Source organism: Hyperolius riggenbachi, chromosome 2 (genome assembly GCF_040937935.1).
Source record: "Hyperolius riggenbachi isolate aHypRig1 chromosome 2, aHypRig1.pri, whole genome shotgun sequence".
Lineage (NCBI taxonomy): Eukaryota > Metazoa > Chordata > Amphibia > Anura > Hyperoliidae > Hyperolius > Hyperolius riggenbachi.
The window spans coordinates 102,902,965-102,925,119 of record NC_090647.1 but is presented as its reverse complement, the minus strand read 5'-3'; the positions used below and the strand labels follow the sequence as shown (position 1 = coordinate 102,925,119).

Here is a 22,155-nt window from a genome sequence, read left to right as displayed (position 1 = left end):
GTGGGTACATGTAAGAATGATGTGCAGGTACTCTGCAGGGGAATAAGGGGATTCTTCCTCTATTACACATTCCTCATGCACAATCTGAACCAGGTTTATGGGTGACAGATAACACCTCTGTGTTCAATGTGCACAACATTCTCAGTTGATTCCCTGCAGCTCTGTGGAGAGTGCATATGTAGAGTATAGTACTACTGTGTAACAAAGTAAACCTGAGACAGATGAAATTAAAGTTTTATACATACCTGGGGCTTCCTCCAGCCCTCTTCAGGCTAAACAGTCCCTCGCTGTCCTCCTCCGCCACCTGGATCTTCTGCTGTGAGTCCAGGTACTTGAGCCAGTCTGGCATAGTGCGCAGGGCCGGATTACCGACCAGGCAACAAAAGCAGTCGCTTGGGGCCCCATTCAGAGTCAAAGGGGCCCCATCAGCACATAAACCAGCCCTTGCCATCCTGTCAGCGGTGGCTGGAAGGTATAATGGTTAAAGGGACTCTGAGCAGTGCAGTAACTATGGAAAGATGCATATCATTTTAAAGCTCTCTTTCTCCTCTTTCCAATGATATATAAACGGCTGCTCTATGCCTTTTATTTTTCGATATTTTCGCAATCGAAATCGCGGCCACAGGACGACTTTTCTCTAAAGTCAGCGGTGGCTTGATGGTATAATGGTTAAAGGGACTCTGAGCAGTGCAGTAACTATGGAAAGATTCATATCATTTTAAAGCTCTCTTTCTCCTCTTTCCAATGATATATAAACAGCTGCTCTATGCCTTTTAGTTTTTGATATTTTCGCGATCGAAATTGCAGCCACAGGACGACTTTTCTCCAAAGTCAGCGGTGGCTTGATGGTATAATGGTTAAAGGGACTCTGAGCAGTGCAGTAACTATGGAAAGAAGCATATCATTTTAAAGCTCTATTTCTCCTCTTTCCAATGATATACAAACGGCTGCTCCATGCCTTTTAGTTTTTGATGTTTTCGTGATCGAAATCACGGCCACAGGACAACTTTTCTCCAAAGTCAGCGGTGGCTTGATGGTATAATGGTTAAAGGGACTCTGAGCAGTGCAGTAACCATGGAAAGATTCATATCATTTTAAAGCTCTCTTTCTCCTCTTTCCAATGATATATAAACGGCTGCTCTGTGCCTTTTAGTTTTCGACATTTTCGCGATCGAAATCGCGGCCACAGGACGACTTTTCTCCAAAGTCAGAGGTGGCTGGATGGTATAATGGTTAGAGGGACTCTGAGCAGTGCAGTAACTATGGAAAGAAGCATATCATTTTAAAGCTCTCTTTCTCCTCTTTCCAATGATATACAAACGGCTGCTCTATGTCTTTTATTTTTCGATATTTTCGCAATCCAAATCACGGCCACAGGACGACTTTTCTCCAAAGTTGGCAGCTCGATTCAGCACAATGCAATGAAATATAAGGAACCCAGGGGGATATAATTACAAACATCATGCTGGTAGGTGTGAGGATGTAATGAATTAGTTGTGGGTATGCTTAAAGGCATATCCACAGGCACTGCTTGGAGTCCCTTTAAGGGCTCTGCCGCTGACACAGGAGACCAGGGTTTGAATCTCAGCTCTGCCTGTTCAGTAAGCCAGCACCTATTCAGTAGGAGACCGTAGGCAAGTCTCTCTAACACTGCTACTGCCTATAGGGCGCGTCCTAGTGGCTGCAGCTCTGGCGCTTTGAGTCCACCAGGAGAAAAGCGCGATATAAATGTTATTTGTCTTGTCTTGTCAAATGATGCCGTGCGCTGCTGATTGTCTTCAGAGCCAGGCTCTCCTCCTAGGTCCCCCTCCTGCTACTGTGCGCTCTGCCGCTGCCCACTCTACCCTCCCTTCCCACAGAGAACCACAGCTGCAGCAAGAATGATAGCAGCAGATGGCAAACGCTCACTCACCTATCCATGATCCAAGCGATAGAGATCCCGTCATCTGAAACCCATCTGTCTCTTCTACAGTGCAGCCGCTCGCTCTGAACTTCCTGATTCTCAGATCAGACAGGAAGTAGGAAGTAGTAATAGTAGTAGTAACAGAGCTGCAGCACTCTAGAGGAGACAGATGGGCTCCGGATGACGGGACCTCTATTGCTTGGATCGCAATAGGTGAATGTGATTCATCTGGTGCTGTCATTCTCCCCCACTGCGGCTGCCTTCTCTGCTGGACTATCGTATTCACTGGGATGGAGGCTGCATGGTGGCTGTCTAGTTTGGGAGGAAATCGGTTGTTCGGTGGTGGGGGTGGTTATGTAATTCTGTCTGGGGAACGGCTTCCGGTTTGGCGGTGTCCAGAGCTTTCTGCTATTGCCAGGCTGGAGATGCAGGGGGAAAGTGCTGCTGCTGTGATATCTGGCGCCCTCTTCACAGGGGTGCCCCAGCCCCTGAGTGCAAATGTCCCAGCCATTCATCTCTCACTCTGCATTTTGCCGCTGCTATTCCCTGCATTGTGCACCCACAGAGGAAAGCGTGCTGTTGCCCATAGCAACCAGTAGCTCGGCTGCCCGGTGTGTGCGGCATATTGCTGTGCAGCTGCATCTTCTGATTCTATTACGACATGATGGGGGGGCCCAAATCAGTTACTTTGCTTAGGGCCCCATTTAGCCTTAATCCGGCTCTGATAGTGCGCATGCACACACTCCGCCGCCGGGAGCATACTACACCTGCGCAGCACTATTGCGCAGGTGCAGAATGTTTCTGGCTGTAGGAGCGGCATGTGGCCGGACAGACTGACTGGCTGAATTACCGGGACTCATAGCAGAAGATCCAGGTGGTGAAGGTGGACAGCATAAATCAGAATCAACGCAGAATTATTTCCATCTCATTGACCATCTCTATTAGTGACACTGCTACACATCAGGCTTTATACTTACAGCATAGATGTTATTTAGTATATATGTTACGGCAGAACCCGAAGTTTGGCCACTTCTAGTTCTGGCCGGCCACTTCGGGTTCTGGCCGGCCAATGTGCGAAGTGGCCGCTGCGCTGCGGCCAATGTGAGAAATGGAATGAATTATGTAACAATAATGTATCTGCTGGCCCCAGCGCAGCGGCCAAATGTATTGCAACTTAGTTATTTTAATGAAATTAAGCCGGCGGCAATGTAGCAGATGAAGCCGCAGGCTTTTTCTCTGCCTCTCTCTCTCCTTCTCTTATTATGGGCAGCCGGCGGAGACACGCGTGTCCCCTCCAGAGTCATTCATCGCAGCAGGGAAGCCTGCCGTTCTTGCAGAGCGGGTGCTGGCAGAAGCAATGTCTGCAGCCTCCCCGCTCTGCTTTCCTGGCGAGACGAACGACTCTGGAGGGGGACACAAGTGCTGCCCATAATAAGAAAAGGAGAGAGAGGCGGGGGGGGGGGGGGGGGGGAGGAGAGAGAGGCAGAGAAAAAGCCGGCAGCTTCATCTGTTTCATTGCCGCCGGCTTAATTTCATTCAATTAACTAAGTTGCGATACATTTGGCCGCTGCGCTGCGGCCAGAAGATACATTAATGTTACATGAATCATTCCATTTCTCACATTGGCCGCAGCGCAGCGGCCACTTCGCACATTGGCCGGCCAGAACTAGAAGTGGCCAAACTTCGGGTTCTGGCCGTAACATACCGTATATTCCGGCGTATAAGACGACTGGGTGTATAAGACGACCCCCCAACTTTTCCAGTTAAAATATAGAGTTTGGGATATACTCACTGTATAAGACTACCCCTCTTTCAATGCACACCAAATTAAAATAAAAAAATAATGTACTGGTGCTGTGTATGAACAGATACTGGTGCTGTACTGTATGTGTTACCCAGTATATAACAGTATATAGTCAATTGACTTGTTGCATTGGTCAACTCTCCCTAAGTAGACTGGTCAGCTCTCCTTGTCTACCTGTTAATCAGAGCGGTATGGAAGAATAGATTGCGCTCCCTCAGCAGGGAGATCTGAGAGGCGGTAACAGGATAGGGCGTATCACCCCGCATCAATGACACCCGGTGTATAAGACGACCCCCAACTTTTCAGAAAATTTTCAAAATTTTAAATTTTCATTTTAAAAAGTAGTCTTATACGCAGGAATATACAGTATATAAGAGATTCCTGTGTACACCTCATATATACAGTCACAATCAGATGTGTATATCTGACTTTAAAAATACGGGGACTGCACAAGTAACTAATTTTGATTGGTTTATTTCATTTTTGTGGACTAAGCACAGCTATTACTGTATGTATAAATTATTTATGATGACTGTTATCTGAGAAATAGAACATTTTATCATATTTTCTATCTTAATTACAGTTTAAATTAATTAGGAGTCGGAGTCTGTGCATTTTTTTCCCGACTCTGACTCCAGGCACCCAAAATTGCCCCGACTCCACGACTCCGACTCCACAGCCCTGGGCAGTAATGTGACAAAATGTGGAAAACTTCAAGGAGGCCGAATACTTTTGTAAGCCACTGTAAAGAGGAATAAGCGATTTCTCACAAACTTTTAATATTTAGCTGCTTCAGAGAAATTCCATTTATAAAGGTACTCACTTGATGCAAAATCGTAGCTCAATGTACAGGGCTGCCAGCAGGCAGCAGAGTGGCAGTTTCTTCTTTTGCACAAAGTTATCTTCTGGCAATATCCACCTCCTCACTGCTGCTTCGTTATGCATGTCTGAAAACATGCCGATAAAGGATGCCCGAGGTGACATATGACATGATGAAATAGACATGCGTGTAGCGCCTAGCACTCAAATATCTATACTGTGTTCCTTTTTTTCTTTCTCTGCCTGAAATAGTTAAATATCAGGTATGTAAGTGGCTGACTTAGTCCTGACTCAGACAGGAAGTGACTACAGTGTGGCCCTCACTGATAAGAAATTTCAACACTTTCCTAGCAGAAAATGGCATCTAAAAGCAGGAAAGTGATAAAAAGGATCAATAGTTTATCGATTTTAGCTCTGGCATACTTCAGTGAATGTGTCACTGAGCAAAAACAGTTAAAACTTAAAAAGTAGATTTAAACATGAAATAAAACTGGAATATCTTAAAAAGTCATTTTTAGGAGAAGGAATATAGATACAATTGTTTCTTTCATTAGTTTATTTTCGCCTCGGGTGTCCTTTAAGTTAAACGGCAGTGGCTGGATAGTGTACTGGTGAAGGGCACTGCCTCTGAAATAGCATCCCAGCAATTCTTGTTCAGTAACCCAGGGCCTGTTCAGTGAGAAGACCTTGGGGAAGACTTCCTTACATTGCTACTGTCTATAGAGCACACCCTAGTGGCTACAGCTTTGGGGCATTGAGTCCACCAGGAGAAAAGCACGATATAACTGTTCTTTGTCTTGGCAAAACATTATTTAGGTTACTGTCCATGCCACGTTTTCTTCTACTCCATTCCCTGATATTTCTCTCTATAATTTGTAGTCTCATCTTGCCTATCTTACAAGTCTGATGTCTTGATGTTATCCTTGACCTTCTGTTTGGAATATTTAGTGTATTTTCCAATGGGTGTTTTCCCACATCCCAAACACATAATAGTATATTGATTGGTCCTCACTTCCACCACCCCCTCCAATTGGCCTTAGAATATGATAGTAATGTATGACTATGGTAGGGATGAGATTGTGTGGTCTTCTGAGGTTATAATTTTGGGCTATAATGTTCTATGTAGGATGTTAGCGCTATATACATACTGTACATAGTAATAATTATTGTAACAATATTGAGGATGAGAAACGTTGCTGGCATTATACTGCACATGACTACCAAACCAGGAACTGTGTTGAAGCTAGCAGTGTGAACCTACACTAATGCCAGGTCATCTACACCAGTGTTTCTCAACATTTTATTGGGATGTAGCCCTTTTAAAACCCTGAACTCACCAAGTACCCCTTAGCATTGTAAACATAATCACACGTACCCCTTTACAAATACATTTGTAATCATAGTACATAATTGGTTCTAAACAATTTCCAAGCATTTACTATTGCTTTTAATTAGCTAAAATACTAATTTGGTGTTGTTTAAATAAGGCTTATCATTTTCTAAAACTCTAAATATGTTATTTTTGGTTAAGTATATGAAGCCTGAGTACCCCCTGGAACCATCAGAAGTACCCCCTGGGGTACGCGTACCACACGTTGAGAACCTAGGGTCTACACAACATTGTTGTCATATTTTGAACATTTAAATTAACTTTAAATGTTAAGCCTTATTTTATAGAGCCCATGTGCCCTTCCTGTGGGTCACACACAACTCCATTTTTTTCTGCTTCTTCTTTGTGAGCTGGCCAATTCACATTTGTAAGCCAAGTCCATCTCCTTCAACTGTTCCTTCATGCTGTTTCAAGACCTCCACAGGTACTGGTTCTATGTGATCTTCCTACCCTCTCTGCATTTGGCTCTCCTATCTTACCACATTGTGAAACACCCGGCAGTATGGATGGAAGTAGGTCATTCCCGGACTTAATTTGTGAGACTTTGTCAAGTGACAGCTGTTATATTCTACATGACACAGTACTACTAAGAAAGCTGAGGAATTTAGCCTTTCTCTCGGTGCTGCTGGGAGCCTGTACAATCTGCTGAGATTTAAAAAGAGGAATATTTACACCAAGGACATGGAAGGTGATATGATCGGTTTCTTAAAATGTTATTGCAGGGTAATAGTGCTTTATGTTAGGGCAGTTATGGCTTGGTAATGGATTGGTGATAGTGTTATATAAAGGTTGTTATAGTTTGGTTATGGAGGAAGGAATAATGTGCGCAGCGGCAAAGTCTAAGTCTATATCACAGGTGTCAAAATATAGTCCTCAAGGGCCATGCCAGTGGATGGAGAAATGTGTTCTACTTGATGACCCACTCCTTCCCTTATTCTGCCCCATCTATTAATTTGAGCTGTGCCAAAAGCAAGTAAAGACCTCAGGCCTTAAGAACTGGATTTTGACTGACCTGGACCTGATAATCCTACAGTTGAGGCCAAAATGATTAGCCCCTCCAGGAATTATGGGACATTTTCCTATATTCTCCCCAATGTTTGCAGCGTTGATGAAACTTGATATAATCAAACATTCACCAGTGCTATTTAGTAGCTTTTGGTATTTTTATTTTTTTTTAATATATAAAATACATTTTTAGGCTTGTTTTTTAGCGAATAAAGTAAAAATGGGGTGGTTAAAAATATTAGCCCCATGTGATTGTTTGCTTTTTTAAACACACCTACAGTAATTAACAAATCCGCTTTGAAACCACACCTCTGCAGACATTTGACTTCCAAGAATAAGGACACCTGAACACATGAGAAGGACTACTGTTACCATGCCAAAGACAAAGGAAAACAGTCTGGAGCTCAAAAAGAAGATACGGTAGTAGAGACTCATGATGAGGCAGAAAGTTTCCAAGCGATTCACGGTGAACTGGAACTGTTGTAGGTTGCTTAATTGCCATGTGCAAGGAGACCAATTCTGTAAGAAACAAACCTGGACATAAACGCAAGATTTCTAGAACTCTGGAGAGGAAAATGGAGATGACAATGACTCAAAGCATACATTGAAATTAAGCCAATAGTTCAAAGTGTATGTTCATGCTTGGAAACCATGCAATTTAAGGTACATACACACTTGAAATTTTTCCAAACAACTGGTCGTTTGGACGTCAAATTGGGCGTGTGTACAAACGGTCGTTCAGCATTAACAGCATTATCAGCTGGCAATCAAGATGGCGCCGGATAGGTAGCCACGGCCATACGGGGCTCCGGCCTTTTCTCTCCAAATCTATCAATATCTAACTTCTCCTCAATTACTCCTACCTGGGAAGGACAGCGCTGAGCTCCCTCCACTTGTGGGGCCGCTGAGTCATTGCCGGCAACCTCCTCCAGCAGCACGTGGGCTGCATGTGGGCCATTGCACCGCCGCGTTCCAGGAGCTGCAGGCCCACTCTCCGACCACTGAGCCGCTGCTGCACCATCACTGCCCATGGAGGCCGAGAAGCCACATGTTTCTGGGATCGAGCCACAGTACCCTCTTCTCCGTCATCCGCGGGAGCTCCGCCGGCAGAACCCGGTCCTCCATCCACGCTCCTGGATCGCCGGGACACGGAAACTACATCCCTGCCACTGCTGAGCAGTGTAGTCACCACCATGACGCTGCACGCATGCCACACCATCACCGCAGCTAGGGAAAGCTGATCGCCGCCACTGCTCCAGCTGCTACTGAGGCCACTTTTCCACCAGGACCTGCAGGTACTCCGTAGACCAAAGCGCTACCATCTGCATCCCTTACACAAAGACTGTGATGCCGACGCCACTGGTACTCTGCTTGCAAGCCGCTCCATCGCTGCGGCTAGGGGAGGGATGATCTAAGCTGCTGCTGCTCCATCGCTGTGGCCATAGTAGGCCAGCCACCTCTGCCCACCCCCCCCCCCCACTTCAGCCCGTCCATGAATGCATCAGGTGAGCCACCAGCCAGCATCACAGTCCCCTGCTCGCAGCTCACAGCAGCAAGGCAAATTTCCCTCAGCCTTAGGTGCATCCTGCACCCCTGGCCTGGGGCCTTAGCCCCACATTATTCTCCTGCCCTGCAGCTCAGCAGGCATTTGGGAATGCCTGCTCCACTTCAAGAGGCTCATTAGGGATGCCTGCATCCACTACCCCGGATGTTTTAGACTCTTTGGGCCAACTAGGCCGCAAGCCTGGGGACTGGGGACTCTTTCCAGCAAAAACTGTCATCCAAGCCACTGAGCCAGGCAGCCAGCCACCACCGCAACCCCCAGGGGATTCTTGGACTCTCTCTCTCTCTCTCTCTCTCTCTCTCTCTCTCTCTCTCTCTCTCTCTCTCTCTCTCTCTCTCTCTCTCTCTCTCTCTCTCTCTCTCTCTTTTTTACTCTATTCTTTCCTTCCTCATTTGCTCACTCTTGCTTACTCGCTATCCTGCTCTCTCCTTTCTGCACTATCCTCTTCCAAGGACAGACTGCGGGGCATCTGAAATGCTGCAGAGCCGTTGAGTGCCGCAACGGAATGTGGACGCTCCGCTCAACATAGCACTCGGTTGCCCCCTTAAGTCCTTCTCTGCTATGCTTGTTTTTTTTTTGCCTACTTATGTAACTTACACTGTACTTTATTACTGTACCATAACCGACCCTGTACGTGCCAAAAATAATTCCGGGTACAACCCCCGTTGTACTTGGCGAAATAAATGATTCTGATTCTGAGCTGAATGACCATTTGTACACACGCCCAATTTGACGTACAAAGGGCCGGTCGTTTGGAAAAATCCGACGTGTGTACGCACCTTTAGACTAGCTAGAACAGTTTGCAATGGAGCAATGGGCCAAAATCCCTCAGAAGACCTGTGTCAACCTAGAAAAGCACTACTCTAAGAAATTGTTGTCAGTTGTGGTTCAGAAAGGGTACACTTTTGACTAATATTGGCCATGTGGCTAATAATTTTCGATGTCTCATTTTAGCCCTTTCTTGTTTCAATACCGTGCATCAATAAAATATATGTTAACTCAGTGGACACTGTTGTGTTTTTTTTTTTTATAGTGTATTTGTTTCCAAAATAACAAACTCTTGTTGTCATTTTCATAGAAAAATGAAGACTGTTGTCTAAATTCATGAGGGAGGCTAATCATTTTGGCCACAACTGCAGCTGACAGTCTGTGTCACTTCAGCTATAGGTGCATCCAGTCCGTGTTCTTGTGGTTTCAGTATGGAGGATTCCCACTGGTCCATAAGGATGGAGCAGTGGGCAGCCCTGGAAGAAAATTTGAATATGCAGATAGCCAGTTTCCCATTCATTTGGGGCTTGGATGCCAGTGAGTAAGATTGACAGGATGCCATTGTCAATCAAGCACACAAAGTCAAGGAACTGCAACTAGTCTCCTCCAGTCCCAGACTTGTGGACCAGGGACAGCATTCTGGCAGTCTGACATGCCGCCTCGCATTCAGCACCGCAAGGTGTGTCATTGACTACAAACATGAAGCTATTCTGATGCAGGGAGGAGGAAGGCCAAGGAGATTTCTGTGGTCATGTGACTCCAGTTCATCTTCTTGAAAAAAATATATTTTACAATTAAAGGAATAAAAATAGAAACAGCAGTTGCCATGTTAGAGTGTTGGCAGCGGGGATGCCCATGATATAATTGTAACTATTTGTGGACATCTGCTTTAAATCAGCTCTACTATGTTTTAGTTGCGTTATTAAATGTTCTGAATGTTCTCCTTCTAGGTATGAATCTCCCCAAGTGGCATTGCATTGTGGGATAATGCTCCGGGAATGTGTCCGTCACGAGCCGCTTGCCAAAACCGTCCTTTACTCTGAGCAGTTTGGGGACTTCTTTAAATATGTGGAAATGTCAACATTCGACATAGCTTCCGATGCCTTTGCTACATTTAAGGTAAATTATTTAAAACTCTGTTCAGTGTTTATGCGGCTTAAAATAGAGCTCCTTGCAAGTTTATTTTCTCTGCTGTGTGTGTCACTGCGAGGTGAGATTTCTCAGGACTCGTTTCTGGTAGAGCTGGTACAGATAGTAGAACCAGCCAACAAGGAGAAGACAGATAACTATTATTAATAAAACTCTGGCAAGTTTCCCAGAGATAAAGCCTGCAGGTTGTAGGCTTTTATGTAATTGGTTACCTGCAACCACATAGATGTCTTTTTATAACTTATCCTATTTATATTATGCTTTAGATCAGGCTTGATAAATTAAATGAAAACAAGCTTGCTGCAATTACTGATAGTTTTTAGAGGCAGTGTCTGACTTACACAATGTGATCTTCTGAAGGTGTGTCATGCTAATCATCATTTTAATCATCAACAACTCAACATGATACGAATTCTGTCGCTCTATAAGATCACACTTTGCTTTACTGGGATTTAAAGTGTACCTGAGGCGAGGTTACATGACGAGATAAATGTGTATGTACAGTGCAAAACATATATTAATAACCAGGCTGTTTTTCTTTTCTTTTTTTTTTATCTTGCTGCATTAAAGAGTTAATTTTCAGGCATGCAAGTGACAGCTTCTGTCTTGTTGGTACCTTGTCGGGCATATAGTAAACTTCTGTGATAAGCAAATTACAGCTATAAAAGTTTTTCTACAGAGGACAACATCTGAGGGCCGGGAAGAGATAGGAAAAAGTCAACAGTTCATGTATTTTCACTCTGGAACACTTAATAAACTGCCACCCTGCTACAGATCACTGGGGGCACATCTAGCTAGCTAACCTGGGGGGGGATACAGAACACTGGGGATACAGCTAGCTAACTGGGGAGAGGGGGCTACAGAACACTGGGGGTAAATTTAATTATCAATACTTGGGAGGGGACTGCATAACAACCCATCTAAACTGGGGAGGGGGCTGCCTAATACTGGTGGAACATCTGTGCCTGTGTGAGATTGTTTTTGTCCCCGGTCAAGTGTTTGGACAGGAAAGCGGTTCCCAGGCCAAAAAAAGGTTGGGGACCCCTGGGTTACTTGAGTTCAAGGAAAGTGGGTGTGGCACTCCTAACAACCAGGAGGATTCCGTGGGTCGAGTTGCATTGGGTCAAAAAACCCCCGCACAGTAGGTCACTTGCACTTTCAAACACATACAGCCACTGACGTGTGCCTCGCAGATAATGGTAGGAAGGAAGCAATATATGTACTCACTGTAATCAAGAGACAGATTCGGGCACCATCCGTCATTCAGCTCATTTATTTGTGGACAGTTTGTGCGGGGTAAGATGGAGGTGGGGTTGTAGAAGGGCCGACCCTTCTACAACCCAAAGCACCCACCTCCATCTTACCCCGCACGGTTTCGCCATGAGGATCAGGTGATATTCATTCTGACTCTTTGTATTGCACAAACTGTCCACAAATAAATGAGCTGAATGACGGATGGTGCCCGAATCTGTCTCTTGATTACAGTGGACCCCTGGGTTACAGCACCCTTCAGTTCTGGCCTTTGATATTGTCCGTGTCATTAAATAATGTTGTTTTTATATACAAAGCATGTTTTGACTGTATGATATTTCTGCAGGCCTGTTAGCTGACTGTACATTGAATCCTGTATATTGAATAGCTCATCTATTCATCTTAAATCGAGGCTAGCATTATATGACACGTCATTAAAATTGCATTATTATTAGTGTAATTACTCTGTGGAATGTGTGCAGAAGTGCACTGCCTGTCCTGTCAGTGTTGTGGAAAAGGAGGCGCTGTCTTTGCCTCAGTCAGGTTTTTTTTTTCCCTCCCTTTTCCTTTTTATAGAGCCCTTTTTCTGTAGGTAAAGAAATTGCTGTATTAGAAATATAGAGTGTTCCCCTTACCTTTTTATGTACACTCCGAGTGACGGCCAATACGGCCGAGTGACGCTCGCCCTGCCCACTGCGTGACATCATATTGCCACTTCTCATCCGCCCTCCATTACCCGCATAGCAACAGAATGCCTCATCAGCTGTACAGTTTACTCCATATTTGTACAGCCTCGGCCAAGCAATATTGCCCAAAGGAATCAGGTCCCAATCTCCATCGGGCGGCATCAGTCAAGATTGTGTACAGGCCTTAAAGTGAACCTCCAGAATAAAAAGCTACTCAGCTGCACTGAAAAGGCTTGGTGTTTCTTTAACCGGTTCACAGCATCAGAACTTTGTTTTTCATACCCAAGCCTAATTTTTAGCTGCTTAGAAGCTAAGCTCCGCCCCAACAAAGAAAACTGCCCAGGGATTTTTCCCCTGAAGCTGTGCAAAGCATGATGGGATTTCTGATGTTGTTCTCATTGCCTAGCAGCTGGGAGGGGGGATCAGGACTCAGGACAGTTGGAACTGTGTCTCATGCTCCCTGTCACCTCCTTTCAACCAAAAAGATGGCTGCCCTCATGAGTTCACAAACTTTTGCCTGTTCTTTTAAAACAGGGTGGGTAAGAGATTATATTACAGATTTATTTTAATTAACATAACCGATGTAATTTAATGACAGTATGTTTGTTTAGGCTGAAGTTCCTCTTTAACCCTCCTGGCGGTATATTGAAAACCGCCAGGGGGCAGCGCAGCCGTTTTTTTGATTTATTTTTTTTTTATATATCATGTAGCGAGCCGAGGGCTCGCTACATGATAGCCGCTGCTCAGCGGCATCTCCCCAGCCCAGCCGATCGCCTCCGGCGATAGGCGATCAGGAAATCCCGTTCAAAGAACGGGATTTCCTGGAGGGCTTCCCCCGTCGCCATGGCGACGGGGCAGGATGACGTCATGGACGTCGTGACGTCTAAGGGGGTCCCGATCCACCCCTTGCTGCTGCCTGGCGCTGATAGGCCAGGCAGCGCAGGGGTCTAGGGGGGGGAGCTGTGTTGCGACGCGGATAGCAGCGATTGAGCGTGGGGCGGCGGCGATCGAAGTGCTGACGCAGCTAGCAAGGTGCTAGCTGCGTTCAGCAAAAAAAAAATTATTCAAATCGGCCCAGCAGGGCCTGAGAAAACCTCCTGCGCGGCTTACCCCGAACTACGTTCGGGGTTACCGCCAGGAAGGTTAAGGAGAGCTAATGCATGAAATAAACAAATAAGGAGAGATTTAAGCTAGATAAGGAGAGATAAATTATGAGTTAAGTAATTTAACTAGTTCAACACGAAGGGTTTTTCCCCTTATGGACCAGAGTGTAACGCGTGTATGCTTTACTTACATTTTTGTCAAAGACCACCGCCATCTAATTGATGTCGGTGATCATTGATCTCAGGCACTTTGATTGGTGAATGGGAACTGTTCATTTATCACTGGCAAATGGGAAGTATTCACCTGGAACTTTAGATGAAGTCCTGCAGGTAGCTATACTGCCCCTGGGACCATAACTGGTTAAAGAGACTCTGAAGTGAGGATAAATTCTATTTTTTAACTTGTATTCCTGTCGCTGAGTATAACAGCTGCTAAACCGCCGCTATCCTGCGTCAAAAGGAGGTGTTAATACCCCCCAAATCCCCCTGCAAAATCCACAACTTTCTTGGTCGTGGATTTTGCTGCTCTAGGAGGCAGAGCTTTCAGCTGTAGCTCTGCCTCCATGCGCATCAATCGCCGTGCGGATCTCCGCCTCTCCCCTGCCCCTCTCTGTGAAGGAAGATTGAGAGGGGTGGGGAGAGGCGGCGATCAGCCCGGGATTGACGCGCTGAGGCAGAGCTACAGCCATTAGCTCTGCCTCATTCAGGAAGCGCTCCCCGGACACCACGGAGGGGATTTGGGGGGTATAGACCCCTCGTTTTGCCGCGGGATAGCGGCGGTTTAGCAGCTGTTATGGTGATGGATAGGAATACAAGTCAAAAAATAGAATTTATCTTCGCTTCAGAGTCTCTTTAAAGAGGAACTGTAACGACAAAACGTCCCCTGGGGGGTACTCACCTCGTGTGGGGGAAGCCTCCGGATCCTAATGAGGCTTCCCACGCCGTCCTCCATCCCTCAGGGGTCTCGCTGCAGCCCTCCGTGCAGCGGTGACGTAATATTTACCTTCCTGGCTCCTGCGCAGGCGCTCTGACGGCTGTCGGCTCCGAAGTAGGCGGAAATACCCAAATGCCGTCGGGTCTGCTCTACTGCGCAGGCGCAAGGTTCCGGCGCCTGCGCAGTAGAGCGGACCCAACGGAGATCGGGTATTTCCGTCTATTTCCGTGCCGAAAGCTGCCACAGCGCCCCCGCTGGAGCCAGCAAAGGTAAATATTGAAGCTACAGTTGGCTCTGTCGCCGGCTGTTCGGAGGGCTGCAGCGAGACCCCCGTGGGACAGAGGACGGCGTGGGAAGCCTAATTAGGATCCGGAGGCTTCCCCCACCCGAGGTGAGTACCCCCCAGGGGAGGTTTTTGTTGTTACAGAGTCTCTTTAAGGAAATTCAAGAATTGTGAGTTTAAAAGTAAGACGAGATAATTCAAGAGAAAAGTTTTGTGAATAAGCCCCAAAGATATTAAATCTGTATATTTTTAATCATTTCTTTAGGGATTGCTCATATTATTACTATCCAAAAAGATTAGTCAGGTTTGAGCAATCTTCTTTCTTACAGGAAAATCGGCGTAAAATTCCTTGCTTCACGTAACAATAAATCAGTACATTTCTTGTGGATGTATTTATTCCAGCAGTCTTGTCATATGCTCTGACTTAAATGTGCATGTCTGTTATATGTTTATCTTCTAGGACCTGCTTACAAGACACAAGCTGACTGTAGCGGAATTTCTAGAGCAGAATTATGACAGAGTAAGTAATGATTTGTTAAGACCCTTTGCATATTGTTATATGACAGCTAGGCTGATTGACTTCTAGACTGGCCCCCTGAGTGCTGCTGTGAATGCTTATGGGCTGTGTTACTATGGGGTCAATTGAACAAGCTTGCAGTAAGCTGGAGTACCTACTGTATGCACTTATTCCCATCGGGTGCTGCAGCTTATTCCATGCTCAGTACATCAGACTAAAGTGAAGTTATGTCACGTCATGACTCAGTACCACCCTTATGTGCATGAAAACGGGTGGCCAAGATAGCGTCTCTCCAGAGCACAGCCCCTATTGCTGCTGGACATGGGAGCTCTTTAGGGAAGGCCCTAACCCAGTGGAGCACCTGGCAGTAGGAGAGCCTTTATATTGCTATCTGACTGCCCCAAGATTCGAGCCATCAAATAAGCTCCCCTACTCTGGCTGATGTGTACAGGGGTCGCCTGAGCCATCGTAAACATCTGCCCAGTGGGTAAAAGTTAAGAGTCAATAAAATAGACAAAGAGTTGCAATAATTATTTTATTTAGAGGAGTTTGCGGTTCTTCTTCAGAGTCTTCATCAGCCACTTTGATTGCAGTCTGATTGCTGTCCTGTGTTGATTGCAATCTTCTCTCCATGATGATTACAGTCTCCACCCTCTTGAAGATCCTCTGGAGAAGGTCCTTCCTCTTTGAGCTTTTCCATTTAACTAACTTCCCTCCACCAGATCCACCTCTGTTCATAGACTAAGACTGGGCTTGTGGTGGGCTGACATGGCTGAGTGTAGCTTTACATGAGGATTGGGGGAGGAAGGGGCACACTATTTTTTTCTTTTCATATGTGATGATGAGCATTGGGTGTAAAGTTTTCATGGTAATTCAAAACTATTCTAATTTATTCATGTTATCAAAATGACATGCACAATTTGCTGCTAAAGCAGAGCAACTAAAATTGAGCAGCTCATGTTAAAATTCCCCAGTGCACACTATGCGCAGTAGTGTTGCACAGCATGTGCTCCTAATGTTACACACGCTCCCTTTAAAGTGCGGCCGCTCCTTCTAGCGTGTAATGTGAACTAGCTTTACTACATTTTTATTGGCCCAAAATGCTGTCTATTACACTGTGCATACAACGTAGGGTAAGCCCGTCTGAACCACCTTCAGCGCCATACCGGTGGTTCCGGATTGGCCAATCATCCTGCCATTTATATGCACACAGGACCATTGGCCAATCTAGAACCGCCAGTATGCTAGTGCGGCCAGGCCACGTGATGCTGCTGTTACCATGGAGATCGTCCCTTGAGAGTGTGATAGAGTGAGTTTGCTTTCTTGTACATGCTCTGCACATATCGTTCTAAGGACAGGGGGAGAGTAGCAGAAGCCAGACCACTATAAACGGGCCGGCTTCTTAGCTGTAGTTTGCCCACGGCTGACATAGAGCCAAAAATGGCAGCATGGTGGCATAGTGGTTAGCGCTCTCGCCTTGCAGCGCTGGGTACCTGGTTTGAACCCCAGCCAGGTCAACATCTGCAAGGAGTTTGTATGTTCTCCCCATGTCTGTGTGTGTTTCCTCCGGGTATCTCAGTTTCTTCCCACCTCCCAAAAACATACAGATTAGTTAATTGGCTTCCCTCTAAATTGGCCCTAGACTACGATCCATACACTACACGATACATACATAGACATAGTACTATGGTAGGGACTAGATTGTAAGCCTCTCAGAGGGACAGTTAAGTGACAAGACAATATACTCTGTACAGCGCTGCGGAAGATGTCGGCGCTATATAAATACTAAATAATAATAATAATAAAATGTATTGGTTTTGTTAAACATTCACCTTTTTAAAAAAAAAAAAAAAAATGTTTTAAACCATCTTGACTCGCCTATGCCTGAACTGAGAGGTATATGGTGGCTGCCATATTTACTTACTTTTCAACAATACCAGGTGACTGGCATCCTGCTGATCTATTTGGCAGCAGTAGTGTATGAATCACACACCTGAAATAAGCATGAAAATCTGATCTGCATGCTTGTTCAGGGTTTATGGCTATAGGTACTAGATGCAGAAAATCTGCAGGACAACCAGGCAGTCTGCACTGTTTAAGAGGAAATAAGTACATCAGCTCAGGTGCACTTTAATATGTAAAGCAGATCGAAACTCTAGGAGTAGCTCAGATCTCCTCCCCAGTACACAGCTGACACCCTAAGGTGCTGGTTGTCTCAGTGCTCACCCTTCCTGCTCTTAATAATTTGCTTGTCACGCCTCTGTCAGTCATACACTATCAGGCTCTTTCTTATTGTAAAAAGCCTGGCAAGCCCTCCCCTTCTTTAGCATAATGCACAGTACCCAAGTGACCAACAGCTGGGGTTCCAGGGTGCTCATGTGATGTCAGAGGTTAAATGCAAATTCAGAAGCCTTTATGTTTTGGGAATTGCATACAAGAGTCACAGCTGGTCTGAAGGTGAGAGGGAGAACATCTGACACGGGCCTTGTAACCAACCTAGACTTAAGCCTCTTACACACAGCTGACTTAAGTTGGCTAAGGCGGCTAAGACCCCCGATGCCCAACCTGCGAGTGATCTGCCAGACAGATCCACCCAACACCAGCGACGCCGATCCCAAAGTGCCCCCCCAACCCCCGCTGATTCCATTCTTTGCACCGTTCCCCCGCCCGACACGTCACACATGCGCCACTCATCGTCCTTCTGTCAACCCCTAGTTCCCCACCCCTTCCCCTGCATAGCAACACAGTCGTCGTCCACTACACATGCCGACATGCGTGTGTGCAGCCCAGGCCAGCGATGTCACCCAAGGCAATCAGGTCCTGATCTCTGACAGGTGACATAAGTAGACTGTGTGTATGCGGCCTTACATTAGAACTCCAGAAAAAAACTGTTTTATTTTTGCTGTAGATGCTAAAAGGATAATCTGTCATATTAGTATTGGTTTCGGGGATCCAGCTGGAAGGGTTAGAAAAAATCTGTGAGATTTGTATTACTTTCTTTGTTTCTTTTAAGAAGCATTCCCTCATTTCCTGTCCAGGTTCCATGGTCCTTGGTAACAGGAAATTAGGGTAATTCTCTGCATATGGAGTCACAGGTAGCAAAAGATCTTGAGAGATGATCTAACTTTTGTACACTTTATCCAAAGTTAATATAGAAAAGTTTGGGTTTGAGTTACACCTAAAAATGTTGGTCTGCTTGAAATGATGGTATTTGTTCCATGCGGTGACCAGTGGAAAGCCAGAAACCTCATGCTCACTGTCATTCTGCTGTGCTGTCATGTCATTTTCACTCAATAGAGGCTCAGTGCTTGTCTATGAAAATGGCAGGAAACTTACTTATATTTAGAAAGCTCGTCCCTTGAGGCAGGGAATGTGCTAATTTTGTGGTGCGCTCTTTCATGATGATGGGAACTCTATTACAGTAGAATCCCTTTATAGTGAACTTCAAGGGACCTGAGCAAGTAGTCCAGAATTGCTCATACATTGTATATTCATACAGGTGCATAGGCGAGACCTGGGGACTGAGTTTACTATCTCAGAGTTTGCTAAAACGAGATCATACTGTAGAGCAGCCTTTCTCAACCTTTTTACCTTGAAGGAACCCTGTAGATAACTTTTGGATCTCAAGGAACCCCTGCAAACATTTTTTGGGTCTCGAGGAACCCCTACATTTATTTTTCAGGAGGCATGGTCTTTCAGGTTAGGCTTTTCAGGTTAGGCTGCTAATTTCACTATCTCCTATTACACTGCCACTCATTATACTGTCTCCTGACCCCCCAATTTAGTGCTTCTTGTTACAGTACCACCTATTATAGTGTGCTCTATTATACTTCCCCCATGATGGGGTAAAATGCCAAGGAACCCCTGCAGAGTCCTCAAGGAACCCTGGTTGAGAAAGCCTGCTGTAGAGTGTCTGCTATTACTGTATCCTACATTCTAATGCAGTGTTACTGAGACACCAGAACAAGTGTGTCGGACAAGAGGCAAGACCGCAGCATTGCAGGCACCTTCATATTTTACACTTACCCTGCCTTTGCTGAGTAATCCGCAGGCACATATACAGATCTAGCACCTTCTATTTCAAATGTCTGAGGAGGTTCTAAAATGAGCATATCTGTTTCCTTCCTGCACACAAAATAAACACTGCCAATTGTCTACAATTAAAAGAGCCCAAATTGATTTTTACCTACGAGTTCTGGTTCACCATGAGCTTGCTGGGCAATGTGTACCTCGACGTTGTGATCCTGTGAAAGGAGAATGTTCTCTTTAAAGCGGACCTGAACTCAGAAAGTACTTTCTGCTCTAAAAGATATGCAACAGGATAATAACCTTTAAACAAAAAAAAGCATTTCTTTGTTACACCTGATACAAATCTTAAACTTAATCTGCACTGTTTCTACTTCCTGATTCACGGAAGCAGACGTACTGTTAACCTCCTGTGCTTTCATGGCCTTATCTGCCATCTCTGCCATAGGCAGTCATGTGACACAGGGGAGAGATCAGATTACAGCTTGTGATTAGACACGAATGAGAGGGAATTAAACAGGCTAAATTCTCTAAAATCATACAGGGCGCATTCCTCTATGTATTTATTCATTCCTTTGCCAGAGTTCAGGTCCACGTTAATACAGGAAGAACTCAAGGACGTTGAGTTCAGTTTGAAGCTCTGTGGGAGGAGCTTCTTCTGTGTCGATTGCATATCATCCCACTCTTTTGACTGCAAGGGGGAGAGCATATCCTGAATCCCCCTGAGCGTACTGCAGCCTATAGCAAATATAGCTTGTCGTACTGGAACAGGTCAGTGTCTGGGCTTCTGAGCAGGTACTTTAAAAGATGATTTAACTAACATCAGCTAATCAAAGAGCTTGTAGCTCTGGCAAAAAGAAGTTATGTAACTGAGTGCCTACACAGTTCTAGGAAAGCCTTTGTCCCTGGGATGGGGCAATGATTATATATAATGCGTGCAGTGTTACAACAGGCTTCTGTATGTGGAATGGTTGTGAAACCCAATGGCGTTTGATTTTACTGGTGGAAACAAGTTGTGTCAGCCCTGAGCTACGTGTGGTCACAGAATGGAGCATTGACTTTTGTGACGAGTCTCCTCTTGAAGATATCAGAAATATATTCTGTCACACGCAACAAACATGAATCCATATAAATATCTGAACTGCTTTACAGGAAATCTATAGACAGTTATTATAAGATCTTCTAGTGTCAAATGCATAGCCAGTCAGGCTTCAAACTTCAAAGAAAGGCCACCAGCTGACTGTCCTGGCCACCGTCATATTGGGGTGTGGACTGCAAACAAAGCAGAGTAATGACCCTTTGAACTTTCCTGCAGTAAAACCTTATCTGAAGGTGTCTCTCACTGTTTCTTGGCTGTCTAAGCTCTTCAGAAACGGTACTGACTTCAACTAAGTTGGTCGACTAGCTCAAAGAAACTCTTTTACATAGATAACTCAAGTTTTTTAACTCTTCCTATACTGGAAAACAAAAAGGGAATTCAAACAGTTTCTTAGTAGGGCTCGTATCATATGTGAATTTTCAATAACTCCTAAGAGGTTTGGATTATTGGAATTAACAACTTCCCGACCGCCTAACGCACAGAGGCGGCCGGGAAGTGGAGCCCTGAAGGACCGGCTCACCCACAGAGGCGGCGGTCCTTCTAAGGGCATGGGCAGAGCGATCGCGTCATCCGTGACGCGATCCTCCGCCGGCGCCTGTCACCGCTCGCCCGCCGCAACATCCCGCCGGCTATACGGAAGCGCTGGCGGGATGTTAACCCCGCGATCGCCGCATACAAAGTGTATAATACACTTTGTAATGTTTACAAAGTGTATTATACAGGCTGCCTCCTGCCCTGGTGGTCCCAGTGTCCGAGGGACCACCAGGGCAGGCTGCAGCCACCCTAGTCTGCACCCAAGCACACTGATTTCTCCCCCCCCTGCCCCAGATCGCCCACAGCACCCCTCAGACCCCCCCCTGCCCACCCCCCAGACCCCTGTTTGCACCCAATCACCCCCCTAATCACCCATCAATCACTCCCTGTCACTATCTGTCAACGCTATTTTTTTTTTTATCTCCCCCCCTGCCCACTGCCCCCTCCTGATCACCCCCCCCACCCCTCAGATTCTCCCCAGACCCCCCCCCCCCCTGTGTACTGTATGCATCTATCCCCCCTGATCACCTGTCAATCACCCATCAATCACCCCCTGTCACTGCCACCCATCAATCAGCCCCTAACCTGCCCCTTGCGGGCAGTCTGATCACCCACCCACACCAATAGATCGCCCGCAGATCCGACATCAGATCACCACCCAAACGCAGTGTTTACATCTATTCTCTCCTCTAAACACCCACTAATTACCCATCAATCACCCATCAATCACCCCCTATCACCACCTGTCACTGTTACCCATCAGATCAGACCCTAATCTGCCCCTTGCGGGCACCCAATCACCCGCCTACACGCTCAGATTGCCCTCAGACCCCCCCTTATCAATTCGCCAGTGCAATATTTACATCTGTTCTTCCCTGTAATAACCCACTGATCACCTGTCAATCACCCCCTGTCACTGCCACCCATCAATCACCCCCTGTCACTGCCACCCATCAATCAGCCCATAACCTGCCCCTTGCGGGCAATCTGATCACCCACCCACACCAATAGATCGCCCGCAGATCCGACATGAGATCACCACCCAAACGCAGTGTTTACATCTATTCTCTCCTCTAAACACCCACTAATTACCCATCAATCACCCCCTATCACCACCTGTCACTGTTACCCATCAGATCAGACCCTAATCTGCCCCTTGCGGGCACCCAATCACCCGCCTACACGCTCAGATTGCCCTCAGCCCCCCCCTTATCAATTCGCCAGGGCATTATTTACATCTGTCCTTCCCTGTAATAACCCACTGATCACCTGTCAATCACCCATCAATCACCCCCTGTCACTGCCACCCATCAATCACCC

At 45.9% G+C, this 22,155-nt stretch overlaps 1 protein-coding gene across 2 annotated transcripts in view; it reads left to right on the top strand.

Moving 5' to 3' along the window:
- The window catches only part of CAB39L (calcium binding protein 39 like), a 166,894-nt gene that overhangs the window by 122,493 nt on the left and 22,246 nt on the right, over window positions 1–22,155 (top strand). For both annotated transcript variants that reach the window (XM_068267132.1, XM_068267133.1), the window contains exons 5-6: window positions 10,204–10,372; window positions 15,120–15,179. In XM_068267132.1, the coding sequence (XP_068123233.1) occupies window positions 10,204–10,372; window positions 15,120–15,179 (229 nt within the window). The remainder of the gene's footprint in view (window positions 1–10,203; window positions 10,373–15,119; window positions 15,180–22,155) is intronic.